The sequence below is a fragment of the Stegastes partitus genome, unplaced genomic scaffold, assembly GCF_000690725.1.
Source record: "Stegastes partitus isolate 25-593 unplaced genomic scaffold, Stegastes_partitus-1.0.2 Scaffold1988, whole genome shotgun sequence".
Lineage (NCBI taxonomy): Eukaryota > Metazoa > Chordata > Actinopteri > Pomacentridae > Stegastes > Stegastes partitus.
In genome coordinates, this window is record NW_007579719.1 from 13,603 (window position 1) to 32,347 (window position 18,745).

Sequence of the window (18,745 nt, forward strand, 5' to 3'; positions counted from 1 at the left end):
CCTTCCATCAGCGCTCAGGACAGGATGTGTGACCGTAAAGCTCCTCTGACTAGCCAGAGATGTGAAGTGGCCCAACAGTTGTGTGTTTGGACGCTGTCCAAAGTTAGCGGCCTGAAAGTTCAAGACCCAACATAAACCCAAAACCAAAACTAACTGAATCACGATTAAAAACAATAAAAATCTCAAAGCAAAACCCAAATTTCTAAACTGAACCCGTCGTGACTGTAAAGGCAAATCCAGTCTGTGCTGCACAAACAGAGGTCTAAACAACCACAGAAGGTTAGAGTACTTTACATTTTATTAGCATTCATCAGCATGAACATGAAAATCTGACACTTCTTCAGACCAACAACATAAAAGCCAAACGGTTTTCTTCTCACGCTTATCATACGTTCAGTGTAAAAGCGTTTGCTGCCGTTTCTTCCAGCAACCTTCACAACAATATAAAATCCTCGACACTGACTGATGGTAAAACGGACCAAAGACAGGAGCCAGTTCGTTATAACTTACTATTCATTACACTATTAATTACCTGTAAGCCGTGTGCACATTACAGCGCTGCCTCTGAGACAGAATCCTCCTCCAGATGATCTCAGGCAGGCTGTCAGAATTGTGAATACACAGAAATACAACTGACGAAGGAATAATTTGATCCAAGGCCAGCCGAGCAAATTTTCAATTAACTGCTGAGCACTTTCAGGTTACTGTGGTTACAAACACCTACAAGTTTTAAAAGTAGTTCAGCACCTCGGTGTGCGCCGCGGTGCTGCATCTCTCAGAGATTCTTTTTTTTTTTTGTCTCTCTCGCAGGGAAACGTGTCTTTTGATTTATGCCTCACAGAGGAGTAGAATGAAAGTTGGACATGTTGGTTTGACAGTGCAGCATACATTTCTCACTTCTGTGGAGTTACAAGTCTAGTGTTTCAGTTTTTGTATGGATTAAACCAGCATGTCAGTGAGCTTTGGAGGTGCAGGTAGACGGACAAAAGGTTAATTTTACCCTAAATGTCTTTCCTCCAGGACAATTCATTCATACTGAGCCAGCACGCTACAGCTGTAAGGTCACCTGAGAGATAATAAATGCAAGACAATGTTGGTAAAACGTTCCCTCACAGAAACAGTATCTGGGTTATTTATTTGGTTTTGATCCCAGAGGTAGAGGAGCAGGTCCACTCCCGGCGAGGAGGCACTTACAATCTGAAAATAAAATCTGTTACGCAATAACCTTCAGAGCATCTGGAGACGGCGGTCAGCGCTGAGGACAGGTGACCCGGGTGTGTCCCGGCGTGTGGCAGATGCCGCAGGTGCGAGGTTTCCGAGCAGCGGGGGGTTTGTTAGCGACGCCGTTTCCCGTCATCCTCCTCCCCCGCCTCTCTCCATCTCCATCACTGTTAACGCCGAGACCACCTGACAGGGTGAACAACACGAGGAGGTTAGAGGTCGCCGCTTGTGAAAGCACCACAGATTATTGTGGGGCTGAAGGCGCCGCGGCAGCCGCAAGGTCTCAGTGTTTGTGAGTCGTGACAGGTTTTTTTTAAACCATTAATAAGGTGTAGGTGAGAGTGAGCGCTCTCTCTCCTTGATGTTCGATCTGAGGCTACAGCTTGTCTGCTTTCTCTGATAAACATCGTGTGTTTCACTCAGGCCAGATCTGACAATCAGACACTACAAAAAAATAAATGATATGAGCTGCAGATTTCTGTTTATGATGCTCTGCTAACGTGAAATATGTTTGTGAGATTAGACAAAATTCAGAGAGCAAATAGCTTTGGTCAAAATCAACAGTGACAAAAATCCAACTTAGAGTTTTGAAATTTAGCTCCACTGTACCCAGTTTCAATGACCTATTTTTAGCACAACCAGAAACCAGAAACCTTTTTTAACTGAATGCGTTCCTTTAAAACTGGTTTATTAACAAGATGTAGATCCATGACAGCTGTCCTGTGAGGCTACGCTAACATACATGCCGTTTGTAGCCTTTGACTGGTGTGTGGAGCCTGTATTAATTCCCTCATATGGGCCGGCTTTAATTCTGAACCCTCATACTGGGGACACTTCTACATGTGTGGTCGTGATGGGAAAGGTTAGGATAGGAGGCAGGAGAACGCATTGTGTTATGAAGATGAAATGTGTCTCTGTGTGCGTCTTGCCTGCTGGAGGTACGTTCTCATCAGCCCACTGGAAGAAGCCACACTGCTGCTCTCTTGGTTTCCCACATGTGTGGAACGTCCGGCCCTTGTTCGGACCGTCCTTCTGCACCGTGCGCGCCACGGCCGCCTCATTGCAGTTGCACATCACCTGTCCCGCGTGTCCTTGTGCGCCCACTTGCTGCCCTCTGCCTCCCCCAGATGTGTTTCTGAAGCCCAGAGATGGCCTCGGAGGCTGGGAGGTCCGCGGCGCCGGCAGTGGAGGCCCTCGGCTCTGCGGTGCTCCCTGCTGACCCGGTTGATCCGCCCACAGGAAAAAGTTGCAGCTTCCGGCGTTGCACTTGTAGAACTGGCGACCCTGGTTGGGGCCGTCTTTGCGCACAGTCAGGAGGAGCGCTTCCTGTCCACAGTTACATACAATCACATCACCGCTGGAGTCTGGACTCACGCCGCTGAAGCCCGTGGGAGGTCCTGGGTGTGGCGTCCAGGAGCGGACAGGCTGAGGATTGAAACTCGGGGCTCTGGGTGGTTCTTGTCTGGGGGGCCTCTGAGGTGGTGGAAGACGGTCATCTCCTCTTCTATCCCCTCCACCACCACCACCACCACCTCCTCCTCCTCCTCCCGCTGCTCTGAGGTATTTCAGGTCCAGCACCTCTCTGAGCGTCTCATCGCAGCCGCCGATGCAGCCGACAAAATCCAGAGGCATCATGGGAGGGAGGCTGCCCCTGCGGAACCTAAATCTCAACCTGAGGAAGGCAGGACACACAGGAGTCAGCCTGCTAATCTGACAGAGCTCAAAAAACAACTGTAAAAAAAACATATGAACTTCACAGACAAAAATGAAAGTAAGACATTTGGATTCCCAAATCCAAAATATTTAGGTAAATTCGATAAGGCCAATCTACTTAAAGCCACAATTATGGTCATAGAATTATTACACAACCTGACATCATGGTATAAAATATAATTACAAGACTTTGGGTCGTGTCCTTCAGCCCAGTGCGTGAAGCAGGAGGAGATGTTTGGACTAAAACACAAAAAAGCTGTTATGTTAATACACAACCGTTAAACACAGGACTGAGGATGGAGATAAACAGTCCATCAGAAAGTGGAGTTTTCAAAATGCGTGTGTGTAAGACAAAAGTTGGTATAATACAGCAAGTTGCCGTGGCGACAAGCAAGGCTGCGGCAGAAAGCATGAGTTCACTGCTGCACACAGATTCTGCTAACAGCATCTGAAGTTATCCAACAAACTGAAAGCTGCTGGGTGAAATCTGATTAGAAAAAAAAAACCACACTGATATTGTTTTAGAATAAATGCTGTAACTCAACTTTGAGCCCTGTACCAGATTGGTTGCCATGGTAACAGATGCTGGTGTGGAGCACTTTGGCTCGCTGCTTGCGAGTGCGCCCTATATTTGGACTGAGCTGAGGCACGTGCTCAAGGGGTTAACGCCCACTGGTGTAAACAAGAATTTTGACTTTTTTTTTTTTTTTTTGCATCGCTGAGGCCACTGAGAGCTTCAGCGTGTTCATCGTCTGTTTGCACAGCTGAGGCTGCAAAATAAGGCTCTGAAGGCACTCGGCACTGAAATGACCATGAAAAGGACGACGTCTTTTTTTATTTTTTATAGGTTATGTGTGCCTCGTTACTAAAGGTTTGAACTGTGCTGAGAGGAAAACGATGTGGACAAAGGAGTCTTTAACAAGCTCTCATAATGCGGGACACACTGAACCTCAGTCAGTGGTGCAGTAAGGTTCAAACCAATCTATAAGAGCATTTATTCCAAATCAGTATTTGTTCAACAGGTTAGTTTAACAACTAGCAGCTGAAAAAAGGAGCATCTGATGAACAAATCAGCAACAGTCCACCATAACAACCTGACAGCAGTTAACTGTCCTTGTTTAACTTGATTAGAAGACATTACAAGGTGCAGGAGGAACTAGAGACTGTTCCTATTAAAATCAAAAAGTAGGTCTGATTTACATTCTGCGACTGTCCTCATCCCCTTATGCAGCGAACCAACACTTTATGTGCGTCTGCAAAGTTTGCAACGCTCCCTGGAAGTTCAGTTTCATAAACATGTCAAACACCATCCTGTCAGGAGCTGGATCTCTTGAACTGTGTCAAAATGGCAACCCATCCATCCATCCATCCATCCATCCATCATCTCTCCACCTTCATCCTCACCAGGGTCATGGGGGCTGGAGTCTATCCCAGCTGACTCAGGGTGAAGGCAGGTTCACCTGGACAGGTAACCAGTCTATCACAGGGCTACACTTAGAGACAGACAACCAAGCACACTCACATTCACACCTACGGACAATTTACAATCACCAATTAACCTCAGCATGTTTCTGGACTGTGGGAGGAAGCCGGAGAACCCGGAGAGAACCCACGCTGCACGGGGAGAACATGGAGACTCCACGCAGGAAGATCCCGGGTGTCCTCACCGGGACGCCAACCGGCGACCTTCTAGCTGCGAGGCGATGGTGCTAACCACTGAGACACCTGCAGCAAAATGGTGACCCTTTAACTACGGTTTCATTTTGCGAAGAGGGGGAAGTCGCAGAGAGCCAGATGTAGTGAGAGGGGCGAATGGAGAGCAACGGTTGTGTTGTTGTGACCAAACCACCTATGTGTAATCACTACAATGTGCACAGCGCACTGGAGCTCATTGCGCCACAGTTCAGGTCACTTGCACCAAATGCTCTCCTTCTCACTACCTGAGACGTTACAGTAGAGCTCTGCATTGACTGTCAGACGCTGGGGGATAAAGTCACAACGCACGATTATGTAAATGTTGAATAAGACAACAAACATTCTCCTGGTGCTCCTGACCACATGTCTGTGGTGTGGTTTTGGAAACTGTGGGCTCTTTCACTGTGACAGCGGCTGGTTTTTCTCTCCGTGGCCGCCGCAGACCCACCTCCCATCACGGCTGGTAAGCCTCCTCATGAAAGTCGGAACATGTCCGGTTTTAACAAACACACAAGATGATGCTTCCAGTTTGGGCTCCGTGGAGAAATCGCAAACCTACATGTGACACATATCCGACTGCTGACAACGTGGTGTTTCCTGACACTTCCTGCTCACATTAGACTGTGACATGCTCCGTGAACATGGAGTACAACAGCATCAGAACTTTTTGATCACCTCTTGTATTGAAATGTACTTCTCCTTAGTAAATCTTTCAAGTTTCTGGATGTACTGTAGAGATTTACGAGTACATTTCCATAAAGTTCTGGACTCACAAGAGACCGATTAAGAGACCGCTGTGTTCATACATAAGCAGACACGTCTTCAGAGCTCTAACTGGACAGTAGTGGCTGTACTGCACATGAAAGAAGCTGCTGTTACAAAACTTGTTTCCCAAGTTCAGAATAACTTTATTTTCTGTCTTGTTTTTACTTTTCTAGTGTTGAAAGTGTTTTAATTCAATCTGGAGGGATTGCAGGTCTGTATCTGCACTGACAGTATCCCAACTCTTCTGGTGGAACGGACGAACAAACAGGTCTTTGAGTCTCTTTCTGTGTGAATCAAAAAAAAAAAAAAAAAGAAAGTGCAACTGGCTCTTACCTGTTTGTCCCTCGCATTGCATCAGAGGACATTTGCATAAATGTGAGCAGCTCCACAACGCTGGTGGGCACCCTCTAAATCGCTGTGTCGCAACAGACAGAGCCGGAATGCAACCCTGCACAATGGAGTCCATGTGTGTGAAGAGTCTGCGGCCACGCGGGCATTTCTGGAGTCTTTAATGTGTCATTATCCTTTAACTGGGCCATTTGTGAGTCAGTCACATAGTGCACACAGCTCCAGGCTGGGTCCAAATATTTTTGTAACTTGCCAAAACCAAGTGCAACGCTACGAAACCTTTGGGGAAATGCTTTTTAAAAAACCAACGTGTGCATAATTACTTTCTTCATAGAGATGATCATGTTTCACCACTCGCTCTGATGGGAAACTTTTTTTTCTCTCGAAGCAGATAATCGTGTTTGGTTGTGGTTTTAAATGTCATTCTAAATTACAAACTTGCAGCCTAGTAGAGCTGAATGTTTCTCATTTCATCTCATTCACAAAATATGTGAACGTCTAATCATATGAAAGTTATGATTTTTCATGCACAGCATCCTCCGTGTCATCACAGTTTGAACTTAGACCTGACGAGTGAATCATCATCTTGAAAATGACTCATTTCAGAGCGATTCGAATGTCTCTCAGTGCTGTAACGTGCACGGCTCCGTGTGACGACCAGGCAACATGTTCGGCATTAAACCAACACTCACATGTGTACGGGGTGCGGCTGACAGGTGGGACAAACGCTGTCATCTCGGCTGACCTCCTGCACCACGTCAGGAAACCACACGGCCGTCTTACAGGCCGGGTATCCCACACATGACAAGAATTTACTGCAGGGGGAGACACAGAGCAGGTAAAACAGTTAAATGTCAGCAGAGAAGATGCACACAGAGCAGGGATCTCCAACTCCGGTCCTCCTGAGCTCCTGTCCTGCAGGTTTTAGACGTTACTGCAGCACACCTGACTCACACTAATGGATCATTAACAGACTTGTGTAGAACTTGACAACAAGCTGTTGGAAACCTGCAAGACAGCAGCTCATGAGGACCGGAGTTGGAGATCCCTGACATAGAGTTACGAGAGGGGAAAAAAAGAGAATAACAAGGTATTTTAAAACAGTTTAAGCAGATTCACAACAGATTTTCCAAAGTATACTTTTGTTTGCTTTTGCCTCGAAGACAAAATCCACATTCAGATTGTTATGGTGGAACATTAAGACCGTCAGCTTCACATTTAACACAGCACACTGAATGTTTGCTCGCCATAATATATTTTTTATGGAATGTATCCTGTTGTAAAAGCTGCTGCTTGTTGGTACCTTTTTTATGAGCTGCATGGTAAGAAAGTGAAACCCCAAAATCAATCAACAAACATTGCAGCTTTAAAGGAAAACAGTTTAAATTACACAGATTGTTGGACTCAGTGATGCTGCAGAACCAAAGAGGAACTACATCACTGTCCGTTACTACCACAATAAATCCACACCTGTAACATAAACAAAGCCTCTAGATGATTACTGTGTTGGACTACTCATCACAAAATATGTAAATCTCTTCCAAATTACTTTCATGACTCACTAAAAAAGAAGAAATCTAAGATAACATGCAGTTGATTTGTAGTTATTAGTTATTTATTCATTTATCAGCCCACCAGAGCACCAATACAAACTAAAATGAAAAATAACAGTTGATTATTTAAACCTACAATCCACACGCACAGCTTTTTTTAAAGTGCAAAGTGAGGACTTCAGATTTTTTTTGTTTAATTTTTTTGCAGGATCTGGTGCAAATGCTTTATTTTATTTTTTTTTGGCAAATTATAAAATAAGAAATTGTTAATGTCGGGTAGCAGGAGATCCAAAGAATGGTGTCAACAGAGCAGATTCCACCGACAGCCAGTCCTGAAACTTAAGCATAAGAAAACGGTTTTCTCTGGCAGGTTTCATGCTCAGATCTGAGTTTAGCTCCTTTGTGACTTGGGTCATATTGATGTGTAGATAATAAGCTAAAATGTGGAAAAGGTGCATTATTGTCCTGTAATGTGTGGACAGAAACATGTGTCTCATATTGAGGGAGGTCAGAAGAAAGGCAGAATTAGGTTAAACTTACTAAAGAACGCTACTCTTTGTGTCATCTCACCTGTTTCCTTCCCTCTTCTTCTTCAGCACCATGTCCCGGCCACAGTTAGGGCACTTCCTCACCGGCAGCGGGATCTCCATGTCCTGCTCCTGAGCTTCAGGGATCTCCTGAGCTGCACCCAGATATGGTGACAGAGCTTCATCTAACCTGAGGCAACAAAAGGAAGCAGGTGTAACTAATCCATCGCTGTGAAGTACGACGTGGTTTCTGCTAATGTGGCTGTAGAGCGAGCATCAGATATACGAGGTTTGTCAGACAAGTTCCAGGACTGGTGGCACAAAAGTTCTTTTTCAAACCCAAACTAGGAGTTTCCCCTTCAGACCATCAACCAGCTCGTCTACAGAGGTCCTGCAGCGTTTGCTTCGTCCAGAAGAGGCAGAGTTGTGTCAGGACCAGTGGAGGCTGCTTCACCATGACAACCTGCTCACAGCGCCCTGAGCATCCCACAGCTCCTGGCTGAGAAGAACATCTCCTCCCTACTCACCCCACCTGGCTCCGTGGGGTTGGTTCCTCTCCCCCAAGCTCAAGGGCTCATCAAGGAGACCCGCTTAGAAGACGTGGACGACATCAAGATGGCTGTGAGGACGGAGCTAAGAGGATCCTGTAAGAATCCTTCCAGGAGTGCATGGCGGCATGAAGAGAAGGCTGGGGAAGTGTGTTAGACTCCAAGGGGATTACTTGGAAGGGGAAAACTGGTAGTTTGATGTTTGGATTTGATATCTTTTGTGACACCAGTCCTGGAACTTTTCAGACACACCTCGTACACACATTCACTACAAGCTACAGCGTCACTAACTTTTTTGCCTTCCTGACGGACTCAATGAAGACGCTCTTGTATTTCTGGATGTGGTGCTGCAGCACGCTCCGTTTGTCTTTCCTGCCCTCTGACACCAGCTTCAGGTCCGCCTCCAACTCAGCACGGAGGTTTGGTTTTGACATCTCATAGCCCATGGAATTATACCCTGAACAAACACAAGCTTGACAGTTAGCAGAACTGAGTGACGGGGCAACGACAGAAGGAAGCTTATTGACATCTCTGTGGATTTACTGTTCGAGATATTAAACAATAATATAGCATAAAAATAGCAGCAGACGACTGTCTGTTATGTAGAGATATAGCAGAGTAACGGTGTCCTGAAAAGATGACGCTCTAGTGAATGTGAATGTCGTGTACAGCACCTTTAAAGTCTGCACTAAAGTTTGGTATGTACAGTATGTGTGCACATACCCTCCACCAGTCCCATGCCAAGTTCTCCAGGGAGAAACCTCTGGTCGGCTGTCAAACCCACATACATGCGGCTCTTTATGGTCTCAATGTGGTCTGCATGGGTTGCATCTGTGCCTGTAATACACACAGTTAACACAACACAGTTCACATAAGTTCACTCAACAAAGCTGCTCATTTGCTTTTACTGACAGAATTACTGTAAAATCAGATTTCTGTGTGACTCTGACAACATTTTCTTATTTCTAACATGTTCAGAAGTTATATATGAGTTGATTTTAAAGCTGTCCAAGTCACACACACTCATTAGAAACATGTCTTGAACTTACCGATGCCGTGTTTCTCCATCAGCGATATGAGGTCGGCTTCGGTGAGCAGCTGCGGAGGACTCGTCTGTCCGTCCACCATCTCGATAGCAGAGGGCTGGAACTGGGATTCTTGTTCATACACTGGGATCACCTACAAAACAGAGACAGTAAAACATATCACCTACAGGCAGCACGAGCCACAAGGCAGCTTGTATTAATGAATGAAGACAAGACTGAACTTTATCAGTAGCTGTTTATTTGTAAAGCTTTTAGACTGGCAGTTAACTCTTTAAAGGAAGAATAAATTGTGTAAAGTGGGCTTTGTTATTTCAAAGAGTTCATTTTAACAGACACACACTGTACCTTGGTGCTCCACTTGTCATAGGGGTAAACATCCAGGTAGTTCCTTGCAATGATCATGAGTCCAGAGGTGGAGAACTTCTCCTGAGCGATGTCTATGTCCACCACAGTCTCCTGCCCCAAAGCATCCTGGGATACGCAGGCTAAGAAGTGCCGGACAATGAACTCATACAGACGTCCTTCGTTGCCCTGAAAAGAATCGAAACAGACAATTTTTACTCTCTGTGTTTGTGTTCGGACCATGTACACAGAGATCATGCCATAGTCTTTAATTTTAAAAAAGGAGGGAAAAAGATCTCTTTCCTGCCCTGATCAGTGTTTTTACTAGATTTCCAAAATGATCTATTATGAATGCAAGATACTATTGCCATTCTAGGCGATGCATTTAACCGTTGGGCTGATGCTTTCCATCATGATATGAATCTAGAATTAGCGCCTTGCGTTTGTGTGCCTCCCTGAACCAGTTTACATCTATGTCTGCCCAGACTCTTCTAATATATCGTAGTATAATTAAAGACTTAGATGGGATTTAGCAGGTGAGCACCCGAGGTTAGCATCACAAAGGTTAGCATGTGAAATGTGGTGACAGTCTCTTGTCCTGGTCCTGAGTTACAGTGATGAATAACGGCCTGTAGATTGTTTTTGCATTGTGACGTCACAGTGAGGATGAACCTCAAATTCAAGGGAACTTTTGTGCCGAATTTAAAAAATTTCTCTCAAGGAATTCAAAAGATACAACGATCATGAGGAACAACATGAAGACATAATAGCTCCGGCTACAGACTGCCAGTCAGCAACTGCATATATTATTAGGAAATGGTTGTTTTGACTAAATGTGTTTAAAACACACACATTTTAACTGCAAATAATTAGGAAGGGTTTATGCAACATGCAGTACAGACATATTATATCCCTGGACAGTAAAAAAATCGGACATTAAGGAGATACGTGAGGGGTTCATGTGCTCTAACTCAGCTCCACTCCTTGCATTCCTACCTGCAGCGTGCCGGTGTACTTGGTGGGGTGTATGGGAGGGTGGGCCTGGTCGGAGTTCTTGCCCTGCCGTGGGTTGGGACCCCCCGGCTGGTCAAGCACCCGCTGGGCAAACGTCCCCCAGTCTGGGCTTTGTGCCTGCTGCTCCACCAGGGGGGCCAGAGCCAGGTTCGCAGGAAAGATGTTGGTCTCTGTGCGGGGATAGCTGATAAACCTGAGCAACAGGAAGAAAACACAGAAAGTCATCTTCACGCAAACATGCACAGACAGAGGGAATGCTATTAAAATATGACATTACTGCTGAACTCAGCCACCAGATGCCTGAACTGCCAGATGGTCTTTTCATTTACTTTTATTAAACCGTGTCTCTGTACACAATGGATTCAAACTGATGCAATCAAGATGTCATTGAAGTGAAGACTTTCAGCTTCATGACAAGAGCTTTAACAAAAATGTAAAACTGTTTAGGAATTACAGACATTTTCTTACACAGGCTTAGAAATATTTCTGATGTGTTCACAACGAACGTCTCAAGAGTTTAACACGAAAACTGACAAGTTACTGTTCCGGTTACATGACATGCCACGCTAGCTGTTGAGCTGTGATTTACAAACAGCTGTTTACAAAGTTTACACTCGACTTTTTGGCCAACAAAATGCAGCCAAACAGACGCCTTCTTTGGTGCCAATCAGTCAGGAGACTTTACATGGACTGCACTTGTATAGCTTTTCTACCTTAGTGGTACCCAAAGCGCTGTACAATGTGTTTCTCATTCACCCATTCATACACCAATGGCGACAGAGCTGCCATGCAAGGTACTGCCTGCCATCGGGAGCAACTCCGGGTTCAGTGTCTTGCCGGGCGGGGGATCGAACCGCCAACCTTGTGATTGGAGGACAACCGGCTCTACCTACCCGCCACTTTACATGAGTCAGACTTAGCAGTCTCCATTAGGCTGTGACAGCTCAAAGTCGTGAAAACATTTTTCACAGGTAGTCTGTTCCTCCTGCTGACGAACACATCTGGATTAATCCTGGAGGGCTGCTGATGAAGCACTTTCCAGGACCAATAAGAATTTGGTCGGATTTGAGTCTCATAACCACCCAATGGACCAGTTGGCATCGGGACTACCTCCCTAGCTTCAACATGGACCAACTGAAGGCAGCTTCAGTGAAGCACCTCAAGGGAAGAACTTCAGGATTTGGTGATGTCCTTGGGTTCTAGACTTCAAGCAGCCAAAAGATTTGCATCAAAGTGTAATGCTTCTATTTATAATTAAGTCATATTGCTCTTGAGCCTTTGAAAATGGAGGGACTAAAGAAACATGTGGCTGTAATTCCAACACAGTTAATGCCTGCAAATGCAAATTCAACACTTACAATCAACACCAGACCTTTTATCTCCTTAATTTGTCATGGATCAGAAGAAAACAAGACCACATGTGGTCAGAAAACTGCTTCAAGTCATGATGGAGGTGGTTATGTAAAAATGTCTGTAGCTCCTAAACAGTTAATGCATTATATTTGTGAAACCCCTTGAATTAAAGCTGACAGTCTGCACTTCAATCACACCTCGATTGCTTCGTTTCAGTCCCGCTGTGGTCGTGGACAGAGATAAGATTATGAAAGCTGTGTCCAAACACATCCAGACATGACTGTAAGCACATGACCTCAGCAGCTCTTATTCAAACGTTCTCACACTCACCCTTGGGTATAGAGTTTTTCTGCAATTCTCATGGCCTCTTTGGCATTGATCTTTAGTTTCCGAGATGCCAGTTTCTCCATTTCCTGTAGGTCAGACAAAAGCAGAGGACTGATGGAAATGGGGAAACATGAGCAGGACAAAGTCTATCTTTCTATTGTGCTAGAAAACAAACTGCAAACATCTTAGACCATAAACAAATGTGTAAGTATGATGCAGTGTGTATCATGTCTGTGTGTGTGTGTGTGTGTGTGTGTGTGTGCAGCTGTTTAACCTCATATTCTTACCACAGTGTCCAAAGGCAGCGGTCTCCATTTACTCTTGGGTTTGCTGGTTACTGAGGTGACGGTTGCTATGGGATCCTGCAAGTGAATGAAATGATATTCTGCTTTTACACGTGGCTTTTAATCCACTTTATCTCTGCAGGTCAAAAACCCTTTTAAAATAGTAGTGGTGTTTATACACATGTAGATCCACAAACATCAGGACGCAGCGCACGCACACACAATCAACTAATATCGTATTTTGGATTTATATGAAGTAATTACACAAATTTGTAAATTTAAAATGATCAAAATAATATGATGTCAAGACATATTCCCTCTCACATGATGCTATGGGCGTTCCAGTGTGAATGTACAGACGTGACTCAATGATCCGACACTAAATGTAAAACCTTCTTCTATGTCGGATAGCAAGGCTGTCGGATTGTCAAGACGGAGGTCCAGATACGAGGAGGGCTTGATGCTGGAAGGATCATTAGTTGTCAATTATTGTTCATAGTTGTTATAATAACTAGTAGGGCTGGTCCCAATAAAACTTTCTGCTCTCCGGATATTCAGGCCCAGTTAATGATGAATATCAGCATATTCGGTGCTCCTTCAGGATATCAGTATGTGGAACTCCCAGCTAGTCAGTCAGAACTGATGGAGCCTCTTGGATAGAACGTCTTCAAGGAACTCAAGCAAGTCCAGCTACGATTAATCTACCAGAATAATAGATTCTGTCAGTACAAGACAAAAAATCAAGCAATGACCTGAAGAATCTAAAGGTTTAGTGGAGTTGAGATGGCCTACACATCATGCAGCTTTACTACTTTATTCACGTGTAGCCTCGGTGTACACAAAGCATTAGTCTGCCTTAATGTGAGTTTTCCATTTGATACTCAAATCTTGCTCAATGGGAACCAGTGACAACAGCTAAGTGGTAATTAAAAGGCTCGTCAGAATCAGCTTTGCTTTCAAAGTGTTGTTCTGTGACAGATGACACCTCTTTCCTGCATTCAGTCAGTGAAGCTGCACAAGGTTAAAAAAAAGAAAAGATGTTGAGGCTGGATCAACAAAAAGAATATCAGATAAACCAAAACAGAACGGCTACTGTACATGTACAGGGTGTGTGGGTGATAATGATTGTGGCTGTGTTATTATTAACCTTTATTACAGAATGAGAATCACTGATGATACTGACAAGGTTAAGTGTTGTTTTATAATAACTTACAGTAGATAAATCTGCTAAGAGGATTTCAGTAACTGAGTCTAACTGTTTTGATCTGAACTATTTGACAAATTTAATGCAACATAAAATTCAAAGACACAGATTCATAATTACACATGTTAATGTAGTTAAAAACACACAAACAGGCACATACCTCCATGCAGATCTGATAGAGCACCAGACAAGCTGTGTGACTGAACAGACGGTTTCTTTTCCAGTTGAACTCCACAGAGTCCTCCTCCACCTCGTGCAGCACTGACACAACAACAAACAGGCAGGAGAGAGGTGATCATCCTTTTAAACCCTAAATTCTCGCATCTCCGTTAGACTTCTGGGTCTGAGCGTGGATGAATTTGCACCTTTGATCTTGTAGAAAGTCTCCGGTATGAAGGCCTGGATGGCTTTGAACCGCTCCACCACAAAGCCCAAAGTGGGAAACTGACAGCTGCCGTATGAGATTAGCTGATTGGCCAGGGACGCTGGAAAGATCTTCTGCAGGCGAAGCGTCTGGAATCGGGTGAAGGATGCACCTGTAAAAGGAAAGAGGAGTACAGGGTTTTCCATTCCATGATACGCGTCAGACAAACAGCGCCACCAGCGTTGTGGGTAAAACGGCATCAAGCAAGGTCAATATTCAGATTTTTGATTTTGCTAAACTACACATTGTCGAGCCATCCCATGATACTCAAAAGAATGTCTTTCAAAACTTCTTTCTCTGCACCCTTACCTATCCGCAAGTCCAGCTCCTGGCGGACATCAACAGCATCGCTGACATTAACATCCGGCTCCAGGAGAGTTTCACAAGCTCTCCGAATTGAGTTGGGTGTGATCTCAGAAAACTTGGCCCGAAAGACTTGTATGTTTGACTTTACTAAAAAACAAAAACAAAAAAAAAACACATACACACATGCTATTATTAGGAGCCTTTTGTGGACAGATGAACACAAAACCTGAAGAATTTATAATTCTGCACACTGCTTTAGATCGATATCACTTCACCAGTATTATGAATGCCAGTGGTGTTCATGTTAGCTTGACGTCTTGAGAAATAAGCGCGTTCACTCACTTACTGAGAGCTACTTGCCATTTTTATTGTGTTTTGCACATTGTTTTTAAAACCTTGGAGGTGTAAAATAAAAGCTCTCTTATTCCTCTAGCCTCCCCCCTTAAATAGATGTCCTCCCAAATTCAAGCCAGCAAGAATTTTTTAGCTTCTACTGTAAACACTAATCATCAACACAAGCCCCTCACTGCCTCCAGATGAACTACTCAGAATGAGCTGCAGCCTCTCACCGGGTTTGTTTACTTTCTAGAGCTGCTTCTACTAACTTGAAAATGTCTCAGCCACGAGCAAAGCACACGAGAGTCTTCATACACGCCTAGCATCTGAGGAACTAAACACTGAGTGGATTACTTTTGCTTCTGACGGCAACAACAACAACAAATCCTTTGTGTTAACGCGTTGTGCGGCTAATGGGGTCGACATTGCAGTTATATTTTATGGTATGCCCACAGGTTAGAGCTCTGGGGAAACTGTAAAGTTTAGGGACATTTAGAGATGGTGGAAATTGTATAAAAAGATTTGAAAGCAACAAACAAGAACTGGGCGGGTTACTGTGCAATCTAAACTCAGCCGGTGTTTATATCTGTTAGCTTCTTTCCTGCTCTCTGTACATACACAGATTTAATACAGATAGTTGTGTCTGTGTTGTTGACAACAGAACCAGTGTGGAACAGTGGCTGAAACGCCGTCCATTAAAGACTACGAGTTAGACTGCAGTCATGTTGGAGCCATTTCCAGGCTGATGTTTTGCTAAATTACTGGTTTTGGAAGTGCAACTTGTTCTGACAAACCAACCAAACACGGAGGTAAACTAAATATCTAGGCTGTGAATTCAGCAGTATTTCTATGTAAAATGATGACTCGGTAAAGAAGTTAGACATGACAGAACGTCCTGGTCTCACACACTCATTCAAACCCAGGTCGGCTGCAGTGGCAAGTTTCCCAAAATGTCAAACTCCTGATCACTAAATATCCATTCATTACTTTTCAAAAGGTGTTTAGATTCACAGTCACTGGCGCTCACACAGCTACAACAGGAATACACAAGTATTAATACGATACCTGCTTTGCAAACGTCTATGATTTCAAATCCGATGTTTTCTCCCTCCCTGTCACAATCCGTCCATATGACCAAGGCCTGGCACTGCCTCACCTCCTTCTCTAGAGTCCGCTACAGAGAAGGAAGGCATGGAGAAAAGAGAGAAAAGAACGACGGAGGAAAGGAAAGACAGAAGGTCAGACGGGTTGAAGAGTCATCCAGTGAAATATCCCACATGTTGACAGAAAATAAACATACCTTGATTTGCATCATGTTGTCTGGACAATACTTCTCCACCTCTGCGTCAAACAGCAGCACAGGATTGCAGCTGTGCCTTTGGAGAGAAAAGGGTCCAAACACAGTCAGTGTCAGCTGTTAGGTGTGATACTGTATGAGACCAAAGAATACGTCTAAACCTACCATTTCTGGAACGGTGCTTTGAACTCCATGCCCAGTAGATGACCTGATACTGACGTCATGGTCACTGTCACATTCTGTTGCAGCGTGGAGGGAAATCAATGTAAACACACAGAAGAATCGAGCACATGTCTGCAGATTGAATTATTTTACTGTGTTTGCTTACCTGACCGAAGAGATGATATTCGTACTCGTAGATTTTATTAAACTTTGACATTCCTTCCCTCTGAAACACAAGAGAGTGTGATCAGCACCTGAACAACCACAGATTTATCATTTGTAGTAATCCATCCATCATCTCTACACCTTCATCCTCACTAGGGTCATGGGGGGCGGAGCCTATCCCAGCTGACTCAGGGTGAAGGCAGGTTCACCTGGACAGGTAACCAGTCTATCACAGGGCTACACTTAGAGACAGACAACCAAGCACACTCACATTCACACCCACGGACAATTTACAATCACCAATTAACCTCAGCATGTTTCTGGACTGTGGGAGGAAGCCGGAGAACCCGGAGAGAACCCACGCTGCACGGGGAGAACATGGAGACTCCACGCAGAAAGATCCCGGGTGTCCTCACCGGGACGCCAACCGGCGACCTTCTAGTTGTGAGGTGACGGTGCTAACCGTTTGTAGTAACATGAGCTGATTTTTAAGCTCAAAGGAAAATACGTAGTGCCAGTTGGTGGAAGAGGTTACTCAATATGCTTGATGACTGAATGGCTTTCTTTCGTGGACTGTAGGATCTGGTTGGACGACAAAACGGCATTCCAAATGTTTTTTTATTCAGTGGATAGGAGGTCAACTCCACGGTAACTTTAAGGCTTTGGTTTTAGGTGGAGGTCTGTTGAATTCGATTATATTGTCCAGATAACATGATAGAGTGCTGAGATGGGCAACATGATGACATACATTATGGAAACACAACACAGTGTAAAGTTGTCTGTCAGATCTCGCTGTGCTGTTTATACCGTGGTAGCTACTCGTGATTTCTCTTATATCACTGGCTGGATGAAGGAATGTTACGCAAACCATTAACTGCTAATAGTTGGCCACTCATTAGCTGAAATTTGATTATTCATTTCAGCATTAATCCAGACTGACACGACCAGAGGATGCTGTCTGTCGGCAGACTGTTGTAGAAAATGTAAAATTAGTGGTTTTGGGCTTCATAAAAGTTGGCCAGCTTTATAGAAGTGAAATCAAACTGTAGTAGTTTCTGTTTCAGTTGAGTTGATTTGTTTCATCTTTGTGTTTGTGAAATTGGTGTCCAACTGGATGTTGTACGACAAATTACGTATAACTAAGTATTCGTAAAGGTCTCATGCAATTCAATGTGGCCAAAAACACAAAAGACAACACACACAAAAACAGAGAGTTCATGATAAGTGATCACAACCCTCGGTGATCTCTTCATATGGCTTGTTTTGTCTGACCAACAGTCCCACAGATACATATTCATGATTTCAAACAGTTTAACAGAAAACCTGAATCCACACATTTCAGGACTGTGAGACGGATTATTAGTCATGTTTGCTCCATTAAAGACTTGCTTACTGTCCACAGACTGATCATAAAAGCTCTGTTAGAACTAGTATCTGTGTATACTTTGGTTTGTTTTCATTCTTCTTCTTCAACAGTCTTTGCTGCTGTGACATTGCACATTGACCCACTGTGGGACTAATAAAGGGATATCTTATCTTATTAAGGCGTTTTGGTGGTGAAGAAACAGGACTGACCCTCCTGGCTGTGCCGCCGGACATGATCTCGGAGATGCCTTTGGCTGCATCGTTCTTCTCGGCTACGCAGAGGACCTTCTTGATCTGAGCCCGGCTCCGGATCATCTCTGCCTCCTGCGTCGTGTCCGGACACCTGCCACCCAGCGCCGCGCAGAAACACCTCCGCTGGACCCCTGACCGCTGTAGAAGCGAAGATCTCCGGAAGAGGTGCAGTACTAGCATACCTGGCCGCTCTCACATGAAGCAGCTGCCCCTCCAGCCAGCTTCACCGCCGCCGTCTCTCCTCCAGGGTGACATGCTAGCTGACGGGGCTAGCTGACGGGGCTAGCTGGAGCCATGACACCCGCTCCCACAAACTGGTACTGAAGGATAAAAAAGTTGTCACCCGCTGACTGACTTCACTTCCCACAAATACGATACAAATTAAATAGAAAAATACCGAAAAATCTTGACGAATTGCTAATGAAAAACTTTCCAGGACGCGACACCAACAGCGGCACAGTTAGCTGTTTACAAAACCCGCGCCTGCCTGTCAAAAAC

General features: G+C 44.5%; 1 protein-coding gene across 1 annotated transcript; it reads right to left on the reverse strand.

The window, feature by feature from the left end:
- Nucleotides 1–275: 275 nt before the first annotated feature.
- top3a (DNA topoisomerase III alpha) lies at nt 276–18,633 on the reverse strand. The gene is made up of 19 exons (XM_008303351.1): nt 18,206–18,633; nt 16,632–16,691; nt 16,469–16,542; nt 16,307–16,382; nt 16,072–16,180; nt 14,674–14,817; nt 14,306–14,476; nt 14,101–14,201; nt 12,740–12,814; nt 12,456–12,538; nt 10,755–10,965; nt 9,762–9,947; nt 9,420–9,549; nt 9,094–9,207; nt 8,662–8,827; nt 7,866–8,012; nt 6,435–6,557; nt 2,151–2,893; nt 276–1,407 (listed from the first exon to the last, which is right to left on the reverse strand). Exons 1-19 carry the CDS (start codon nt 18,425–18,427, stop codon nt 1,250–1,252), a joined length of 3,093 nt encoding a protein of 1,030 aa, XP_008301573.1. The 5' UTR covers nt 18,428–18,633; the 3' UTR covers nt 276–1,249.
- Nucleotides 18,634–18,745: the final 112 nt, after the last annotated feature.

Coding starts and splice junctions, on each gene's coding strand:
- top3a (XM_008303351.1), bottom strand. CDS start 18,427: ATGCTAGTACTGCACCTCTTCCGGAGATCTTCGCTTCTACAGCGGTCA. Junction 16,383..16,468: donor AAAGCACCGTTCCAGAAATG/GTAGGTTTAGAC, acceptor TTCTCTCCAAAG/GCACAGCTGCAATCCTGTGC. Junction 1,408..2,150: donor TGAGAACGTACCTCCAGCAG/GCAAGACGCACA, acceptor TCACCCTGTCAG/GTGGTCTCGGCGTTAACAGT.